The sequence below is a fragment of the Chlorella variabilis genome (genome assembly GCF_000147415.1).
Source record: "Chlorella variabilis unplaced genomic scaffold CHLNCscaffold_16, whole genome shotgun sequence".
Lineage (NCBI taxonomy): Eukaryota > Viridiplantae > Chlorophyta > Trebouxiophyceae > Chlorellales > Chlorellaceae > Chlorella > Chlorella variabilis.
In genome coordinates, this window is record NW_005435072.1 from 1,035,965 (window position 1) to 1,045,197 (window position 9,233).

Consider the following 9,233-nt stretch of genomic DNA (forward strand, 5'->3'; position numbering starts at 1 on the left):
CCATGCTGAGCTCTTCCACAGTCCCGGCCACGCCTTGCCCTCCCTGGCCGCCTTCCTCGGCCAGGCCAGGCAGGGCCGGCTGGCCCGGTTTGCCGACCGGTGCCATGAGGAGCATGCTGCTGCCCTGGCACAGTGACTCCCTCGGTTCCCTTGAGTAGGGCCCAGGCATCTTTTGCCCGGCCTTGGCTCCCGACCCACCCCCTCCCCCCGCAGGTAAGAGCAGCGTCAGCGTCAGCAAGCAACGGTCAGCGGCAGCCCCACCACCCCCACCTCCGCCTCACACACTCACTGGCCCCTTGCGCGATGGCACGCCGGCATGTTGGCATGGGAACGCCAAGCCCGGCACGGTAGCGGCGGCTGACTGAGTAATGGCACAGCCGACCGCCGCGGCAGGCCACTTTGCACTCCTGCCTGCAATGCATGCACCCTTACATGTGCAGCCTTCTGGTATTTTCATGTGCCTGGGAGATGTGCGGGCATGGGGGCCCATGTGCCCCATGCCATTTGAGTGCCCGGCGGCGGCGCTGCCTGCCGCCGGGAGCCCGCACCAGCATCGGCACCCGTCGGCCTGGCAGGCCTAAGCTGCTAAGGATCCCCACGTCCCCCACCACGTTGTGGGGGTTGCGTGTCCGGCAGGACGGGGAGCGGGGCCAGGGTGGGGTGACCCTGGGACGCTCAGCTGGGGGGAGGGTGGTCGGAGCCATGGAGAGGGTGCTCCATGGTCCACCCCCTCTCTTGATGCCCCTTGATCACGTGTGCCCCCTGCCCAAGGTCTGCTCACGCGGCCTATCATAGCGGGGTGACTGTAACACAGGGGCCAGCGGGCCAGTGGTCTGAAGGCTATGCACGGCCCACGTCGTCCCAATCCTCTCACAGCCGGCGGCTCGCTTGCCTGCTTGGCCGCCAACGCAGGCACACGCTGGCTGAGGACGAGGTGCAGGCAGCCATTCTTGGGGGCACAGACGCCGCGAAATTCAGGTGGGTGGCTTCTGGCTGCATGCCACAACATGCCTGCCAACAGCCTGCGCACCTGCCAAAGGCGGTGTTGCAAAGGCGTTGTCACCTCGCGCTGCCGCTGCCGCTGCCAGCACCACAGGGGTGCTGTTGCAACCGTGGGGTTATGCTGTCAACACACACCAATGCAGATATTTGTGGATGGTGTCCCTGCGATACAACTCCGGAGCCAACAGCCATTTCTGCGGTGCGCATCAGCCAGCTACACGGGCTGGATTTCACACCACTTGTTGCGGTGCTATTGTGGTGGTTGTAGCCCTGCTCATTCCCTCAATCGGCCCCCTGCTCATTCCCTCGACCGACCGTCGTGTCTGCAGGGGGTACGCTGATCAATTATCGTATGGTGTTGACGGCGGCCCATGTGAGTGGAACACCCAAGGGTGTTTTTGCCGCGTAGTTCAAACACGGCCGATGATCTGACGCTCGCATCTTGCCTCCTCTGGTGTAGTGCTTCTTCAAGACCATCAAAAACACTGATAATACCACCACCGATGTGCTGGACGACGACAAAACCCTATTCCCAAAGGTGAGCTTCTAGTGGAACGTTTCCCTGGCGGTACTTCCGCGCTTCCTTGGCGGCCAAGTCCGGACCGTGCCCCTCGCCAGCCCAGCAAGCGTGCCCCTGCGAAGTCCAGCCCGTCCCCAGCAGCCGGTCTGAACGCTCTGTGCAGGTGTGGCTAGGGTTGTACATCAAGAAGGAGACTGACCCCACCAAGTACGAGGAGCGGGAGGGCATCAGCGTGGTGATCCACAAATTGTACGATCCGAACGGGCCCTCCACTCACGACATCGCAATCATCTACCTCAACAAGGCTGTGTCCTCCAGATATGTGCCCATCAAACTGCCGTTGGGTGAGTTGCCGGTTTGGGCTTTGCTGACATCTGAGGGGCAGGGGGTCGGCACGACCCGAAGGTGGAGAGGGCAGCAGGCATAGTGTGAGAGGCCCCTCCAGGCCAGCCCCTGCTGGGGCAGCAGATGCCCGGGCCGTTGGCCACGCTGCTGTGGTGCCTCTGCTGCAGCCTTTGAGGGCCAGGTGGCTGCTGGCACGCTGCTGACCACGATTGGCTGGGGCAGGAACAATGCTGATGAAACCACCGAGCCCACCGTTCTCCAGGAGGTGCGTGGCACACGCTGCGTTGCATGCAAGTATGCACCCATTGTCTGCGCAGAGCTGGCGGTGCACGGGTTCGAGCGCCGCATGCCGGCGCCTGCTGCCTGCCGCGACCGGATGTTTGCAGCCTGGTCTGGCTGTGTGCTGCCCAACCCTGGCACCCACCTGCCTGCGCCTTGCCTGCCAAGTGCAGGTCCAGGTGGATGTGGTGGATACCCTCCGTTCAGCCTTGCTGAAACCCTCGTGCAAGAAGCAGTTCACTGATGCCGGCAGGACCCTTTTTGTTCCACAGATGATGTGTGCGGGTGCGTTGGGGGAAGCTGGGGCGATCAGCACATGCATGGCTCCGATGATGCGCACCACTGATGGCCCGTGTCCCCCGCATCCCGCGTGCAGGCACCCCCAGCAAGAGGAAGAACTCTTGCGGGGTGTGTGCGGGCTTGTACTGCTGCTTCCGTCGTCAGCACCCTGCATGGATTTCGGGGTTTGCTGGGAGCCTGAGACCCGCCCTGGGGCTTCAATCCCACGCTTCAGGCTGCCCTCCTCATTGGACTCCCTTGGCCCCTGCACATGTTGCTGCCTGGCGCAGGGAGACTCTGGCGGCCCGCTCTTTCTGCCCAGCCCAAACGGCAGCCCGGCCCAAGACCTGCAGTATGGCATAACATCCTTTGGTGTCGGTGATTGTGGCACGACCTCGCTTCCAGGTGAGACCTGGTGCCATGATGCCACCACAACTGAAAGTCTGCAGCACGCCGGCCGGAAATGTATTACGCTGCTCAGCGGGTGCAGCTGGCATAGCCATGCTACTTCGCTAGCGCTTGTTAGGAATGTTGCGGGCATGTGCTGCAGCCTGCTGCTGCCAGCCAGCATCAGTGTTTAACGCACCTGTAGTGAAGTACCCCAGGGTTCCAACCGCCTGCCCCTTTGCGCACTCCTGAACAGGTGTCTATACAAATATTTCGACATATCGAAACTGGATCGACCAAAATATGGTGGTGAGCACACATCCACGGGATCCTGCAGTGCAGCTGTGGGGCTGTGCAGCGCCACGTTCTTGTGTGACTGGGGCGGTTGGTCCGCACTAGAATCAGCCTGGGGCACGGGCAGGCGCTCGCCCCCCTCTGGCTGGATGCTTGTTGGCAACAGCTGCCATGTTGCTGCCTGCTGTGCAGATATTGAATGACCCTGTGCTGATGTCTCCATTTGATGGCGTCGGCTTGTACAAAGTGATACTGAGCTCCAACACGCGACAGTGCAAAACAGGCAGAGGTGGGTTGCTGCGTGGCAAGGGCGGAGGGGCACCGTTCCACCATGTTGCAATGGAGCCCGAGGGTTCCCACTGGCCACTCTTCTGCTGGCCCATAGTCTCTGCCCGGCTGTGGATGCTCGCAGGGCATGCGTATGCCAATTCATGCACCATTGCCGACCCGTGAGTAGTACATCGCTGTGTGGCGGCCACAACTTGCCTGCGACCCCACCTAATCATCATGTCATTGCAGGCCATCATTTCTGCATGTCCGACATGAGTCATGTCTCTTTGTATGCAAATGCACTCCCCCACCTCCTGCATGCTTGCAGCACCTTGTTTCTAGCCCACAAGGGCATCACCGGCAGCATCAACCAACACATCATCCTTTCCACCACGACTGATAACAAGTGGACCCTGCGGGTGAGGACATTGCATTCATTCATTCATTCAGCACACAGACCGGCCGCCTCTTGCTCGATGGCGGCCCACTTTGGCCTGGGCAGCCCGGGCCGCCCTCCCCCCCGGGCGCATGTTCGGTGTTGGAGGGGTGTGCCCAGCGATAGGGGGCCCCTGAAGGCATGCGCCGAGGCCGGGAAGCGTGGTTCGGCGCTGCTGCACGCTTGGCGATTTGAACAGAACCACGTGCCGCCGAGCTGCGGCCGCAGTTTCCGGCCCACGGTCTACGGTCGCAGCCACGGGACTCGGCGGCACGGCGTTTGGGCCCAAGCTTGCTGCCGCCGCCGCCGTGCCCGGGGGGCAGCGCGGCGGCGGCGGGGGCACGCTGCGACGCCCCCGTGCTGCCGAGTTGCGGCCGTAGTTTCCTGCCAGAAGCCCACGGCCACAGCCACGGGACTCGGCGGCACGGCGTTTCGGTCCACGGCTTGCTGCCGCCGCCGTCGCAGGGGTGCTGCCTGCGGCGGCGGCGGCACGGCGTTTGGGTCCTCGGCTTGCTGCCGCTGCCGCCGCCGCAGGGGTGCTGCCTGCGGCGGCGGCGGCAGCGCACGTGGCAACCCCCCGCGTTTCCTTGCCTCCCATCCACCGGACCCCGTCCTGCGCTTCACTTTGTTTCGGGAGGGGCTGCTCACTGCTCATTGCTCATTGCTCATCGCACACTGCTCAACGCTCATTGCCCTATATCCCACCCAGCCGCAGGACTCTACTGCCGCCCGCGCCCCGCCCCATCTGGCCGCTTGCGCGCCCCATCCCCCCTCGATGGGGCCCGCCCACACCGGGGCCTCCCCCCTCCCGCCCACTGCTTTCTCAACGGCCCCGAGCCGGGGCTGCCCTCATTGCATACATAGTGCGCCTTTCCCTGCTTTTCTAGTGACCTAGCGTTCCGCACTGCCATTTGGCCAGCCCATGCTCCCGTACCGTTGCGTTTCTCCCCAATGCGCCATGCCACTTTGCCAGTCATACACACGTTTCGATGCGTGCCCTGTCAGCTGCTTGCGTTGCATGTCGCCTTGCTCCACCCTTGTTTTATTGCTTTCTCTGCTTTCGCCCGGTTCCCGTCCCGTTTCGGCGGGGAGTCTATGTTGCAAGTTAGTTCTTGCTTTACCAGACTTTAAGCCCACACAAGTGAGAAGTGCAAGCTGCTCTCGCGCGGTACCGTCTAGCAATGGTTTGCCTTGCCTACGGCTGCCGCTGCCTCATGCAGCGCGCCGTGTGCCATGGCCTGGGCCACCTGAAGCAGTGCCCACATCCACCACCGCCACACACAACACTCGCATATGTGTGCTTCTTGGTTTGGCGGGTATGATGCGCAGTCGATGGGGCGTGCCACCCACAGCTACCTTGGGGCCGGAGCAAGTTGCGAAACCACTGCCCTGTATTGGACCGAAGAGCCCTACTCCTGGTGGAAGCTGGCCACTGTTGATGGCGTCTCGCAGCTGCTTATTCCGGTGAGAGTCTGCAGCTGCGGCAGCAACAGCCACGGCTGTGCGTGCCCAGCCCCGCACACCCCAATGCTTGAGCTTGGAGCATGCGACCGCTGCGCTGCCCGCCCGATTGCCGCCCGCCTCGCACCGATTGGTTGCCGCCAGCCTGCACACCTGTCTCTCGGCCACTCCCCTGCTGACGTGCCTCCCGAGCTGGGACTGCTCCTTGCAGAAAGAGTCGGTTGAAGGAGGTGGCTGCTCCAAGTATCTGGCGTTGTTCGCTCAGAACACAGGGACTGCCGCGCCGGCCGACCCGTGCAACGTCGAGACGGTGCCGCCCCAGCTTGGCTCCGAGTTCACGTACGGCACCCCGCTGCCCTACGTCTTTGCCCTCCCCGACAGTCTCCTCAAGTCCAATGGCGGCCCGTGGGAAGACGAGTGGATCAGCACCGGCCTCACCCGCGTGGAGAAGGGCGCGATGAACATCATGTGCGGCCAGCCTGCTGGTCCGGCCTTGCCGCATGGCGCCGCAGGCCTGCTTCTCCAAAGGGCATGACCTGCTGGCAGCGATGCACAGGTGCCGCCTGCCCACCGTGCCGCCTGGCCGTCTTCCCCTGTGCACCTGCAGTGTTCCGTCTCCGCCACCATCGCCTCCGCCCCCCGAGCCCAAAATTGTTGGAATCCAAGTCATCAACCCAGATAATCTTTGTATGCGGAACAGATATCCAGGCGGGAAAGGTGAGAGGCTGCCACACGCCTGCTTGTTGTTGTGGGCTTGTTTGAAAATTGAAGTAATGCAGGCAAGCCAGACGCCTTGTTTGCCACCCCCCTCTTGGAGACTACGCCTGGGTATTGTTGGTCATTCCCGCTCATGCAGGCCTCTTGATTGCCGCCCCGTGTGGTTCGTCCAATAGCCAAACTCAGGCACAAGTGGCTTATGTGCCGGACGCCAGCACCAACACACGGCTGCTGTTTGAGATGATACCGACGGGCACCGCTCCCAACCAGTTCATCATCAAGGCAAGCAAGCCGGAGTTCTCCACCAATGCAAGCCAGCCGCCTGAGGCAGCCACCTGAGCGCTTGCTGTCGGCTGCCACAAGTACTGAGCGCCCCACCGCCTGGCATGCGCGCTGGTTGTTTTGCTGCAGTCGGTGGGGCGCACGTGTTCTACCCGGTATCTCAGCGCCCGCCTCGACTGTTACAGCAACTTCATCACCTTGTCTTGGACGAGGACGCCTGGCTTGCCGTGGACGCAAGTCGACTCTGACAACGCCATCGGCCAGCACAGGCTGTATGTGGAGGTGCGTGGGCAGCGGCAGTTGCGAGTGGCAGCAGCACGGCTGCATCGTTGGCCTTGCAAGCGCGGGCGCCGCAGCTGGCACCATGGCAGGCAGGCGCACGTCGGCATGCCTGCTTTGTATTGGCCGACATGCCTCCACAGGCCTGGCACTATGCTCACCGCATCAACCGCCCACCTGGTGTTCTGTGCAGCCCGAGGGTTGCAGGCGGTACCTGGGGATCAGGGCCCTGAACTCAGGGGGGGGAGCCTGCCGCTTCCGCTTTGGGAATGCCCCCGATGGCAACGCCCTCGTCGAGCCGCTCAGAAGCACTGACGAGGATTTCTATTTGGATGCTTGGAGCTCGGAGCTGATCATCACCCCAGAAGACCAATTGAACACAGTCTGCGGCATCCCGTCGGGCTTTAGGCGAGGGCTCATCGCCGGAGCGAACTCAACAGGCGGCGCCGTGGAGACCGAGCCAGGCTGCACCGACCCCTGGCCCGACCCCTTTGCCATCACGCCGCCTTCGCCCCCTTATCCGCCTGATCCGCCATCACCGCCTCCCTCACCACCTTCCCCTCGCCCTCCACCACCCTCCCCTCGCCCTCCACCACCTCGACCGAAGCCACCTTTCCCTCGCCCACCTCCTCCTCGCCCACCTCACCCTCCAAGACCGCCTTCGCCGAGTCCTCCTCCTGTTCCGCCAACGCCTCCGAATCCACCTCCGAATCCCAATCCTCCGCCACCATTGCCACCCCCGTCGCCTTCTCCGCCTTCACCTCCGGCCCCACCACCTCCCCCGTCGAGTAGCGGTGCGCACCTCGCTGCCGCCAGCCTGCACCTGATGCTGCTTGGCGCAACGCGCTGTCTGGTCATGCTTGTGCATGATGCTGCCTTCCCTTTCCGCCTCCCTGCCAACAGCTGCCACCGCCGCCCCCTGTGCGTTGCAGTTTGTGCCAACGATGCCACCTGGCAGCCGGCGCGCGCCACGGCAGCGGCCAACAGCGGCTACACCGCAGCCTGGCAGGCGCTGGGTGGCCCCTCGTTTGTCTTTGACACTTCTCAAGTGACCCCCAAGGGCTCCTTCACCCCCGGCAAGATGTTTGGCACCGCCCTGAACAGCCTAATCTACAACCCCGACTCGCCCATGTGGGGCACCAACTCCACCAACCTCACCTGCGCCTGGTGGTTCCCCACCTCCCCGCTGTGAGCAGAGCACCAGCCGGCGCTGCAGCGTCGTGCTGCGCCTGCTTGCGCAGCTGTGCAGGCCTGCTTCGCAGGCTTGCCAGGCCTGGGATGGCACCACATCAGCCGCCCACAAGACCGTGCCTTTCGTATCTGTGCTGCCTGCACCGGTGCAGGGCCGCACTGAAGCCTGCTGGGCTGGACCGCTACTGGGGCGTGCGCATCAGCATCCCCGCCAAGGCTACCAAGTGGCCGTTGCTCCTCTTCATGCTGTCGGACGCAGACCCCTCGCGCTTCAGCTTTGGTGCGTGCCTGTGACAGGCAGAGCTGTTCTGGCCAGCGCACATGCCTGTGCAGCTGGAGGCGCTGTATGGGGCGGCGCTTCTTGCCCTCCCTATCCTCCTCATGCTGAGAGGGCTTCTTGGCCTTGACGGTGCTGGCTGTTTGCTTGCACTGCCGCCTGCAGCCGACCCGCTGCCTGCCTCGTGGTGGACGGACCCCTCCACCCAGTTCTGCACGCTGATGCCAGATACGGCGCTGGCCAGCAAGAACAAAACCCTAGACCTGCCCTGCATGGCTGCAGGCAAGTGCAGTGGGGGCTGGTTCTGGTTGGTATCGTCACCGCTTGCTGCCTGCTGCTGCTGTGCTAGACACATGCGGCAAGGCGTGATGTTTGCGTGATTGAAGATTTCCGCCACCGACACACGCACACCAGGCCTGAAACAAGTAGACATCTTTGTACCCATCTGTTCCGTTTGGTGCAGGAGCAATGTTTCACTCTGGCGTCAAGTGGCTGCTGGGGATTGCTATCCAGGACGCGGGCACCAAGGCCGTGCCGCGCTGGTCTGAGATCGCCTACGTTTATGGTCTTCCGACATCGCCACCGCCGCCAGCGCCTCCCTCGCCAGCTCCACCACCGTCGCCACCACCCGTCCCCTCCCCTCCTCCCGCTCCTCCCTCTCCCACTCCTCCCTCACCATCACCTCCTCCTTCTCCGGATCCTCCTGCTCCCCCAAGCCCGCCTTTCCCACCGCCGAGCCCGCCGACCCCACCTATGCCTCCAGCAACACCCAGCAAAAACCTTTGCCACCTCAACCGCCTTTCAGACCTCCACCGCCTTTCCCAAAACCAAGCCCACCATCCCGGCCGCATGGGCAGTAGGCTGGCAGCGGCAGCTACGCCGCGCACACCTGACCGCCCCGCACGCCTTGCACTTGAGCTCAATCGTCTCGCTGCGCTTCTTGATCTTGATGACGGTCTCGGGGTTGCCGCAGGAGTAACACTGCACAAACCTGCGCGCGGCAAGGGGAGGCGGCGGGGCGCAGGCAGCACATGCGTCAGCCATCATGCATGTGGCCGCACGGGCGTGCGGCAGCTGGGGCCTGCTACCACGCCGCCAGCCTGTCCTGCCAGCTGTTGATCCCCTGCGGCGGCCAACGGTCGGCCGGCCGGCCGACGAAAGCAAGCGGGCAAACACCGGGCGACGCAAGCAAGCAAGGACATGCCGCCCCTCAC

The 9,233-nt window shown here is 63.5% G+C and overlaps 1 protein-coding gene across 1 annotated transcript in view; it reads left to right on the forward strand.

Moving 5' to 3' along the window:
- Positions 1-8,036, forward strand: part of CHLNCDRAFT_53640 (hypothetical protein) — a gene marked incomplete at both ends in the record, with an annotated part of 12,269 nt that extends 4,233 nt beyond the window's left edge. Inside the window, 18 exons of the mRNA XM_005845745.1 lie at positions 214-244; positions 913-978; positions 1,146-1,201; positions 1,332-1,375; positions 1,463-1,540; positions 1,686-1,866; positions 2,035-2,132; positions 2,320-2,431; positions 2,523-2,554; positions 2,716-2,830; positions 3,069-3,121; positions 3,299-3,395; positions 3,519-3,555; positions 3,705-3,795; positions 5,485-5,741; positions 7,344-7,345; positions 7,484-7,739; positions 7,895-8,036. Of these exons, the coding sequence (XP_005845807.1) occupies positions 214-244; positions 913-978; positions 1,146-1,201; positions 1,332-1,375; positions 1,463-1,540; positions 1,686-1,866; positions 2,035-2,132; positions 2,320-2,431; positions 2,523-2,554; positions 2,716-2,830; positions 3,069-3,121; positions 3,299-3,395; positions 3,519-3,555; positions 3,705-3,795; positions 5,485-5,741; positions 7,344-7,345; positions 7,484-7,739; positions 7,895-8,036 (1,748 nt within the window). The remainder of the gene's footprint in view (positions 1-213; positions 245-912; positions 979-1,145; positions 1,202-1,331; positions 1,376-1,462; positions 1,541-1,685; positions 1,867-2,034; positions 2,133-2,319; positions 2,432-2,522; positions 2,555-2,715; positions 2,831-3,068; positions 3,122-3,298; positions 3,396-3,518; positions 3,556-3,704; positions 3,796-5,484; positions 5,742-7,343; positions 7,346-7,483; positions 7,740-7,894) is intronic.
- Between the last annotated feature and the right edge of the window lie 1,197 nt (positions 8,037-9,233).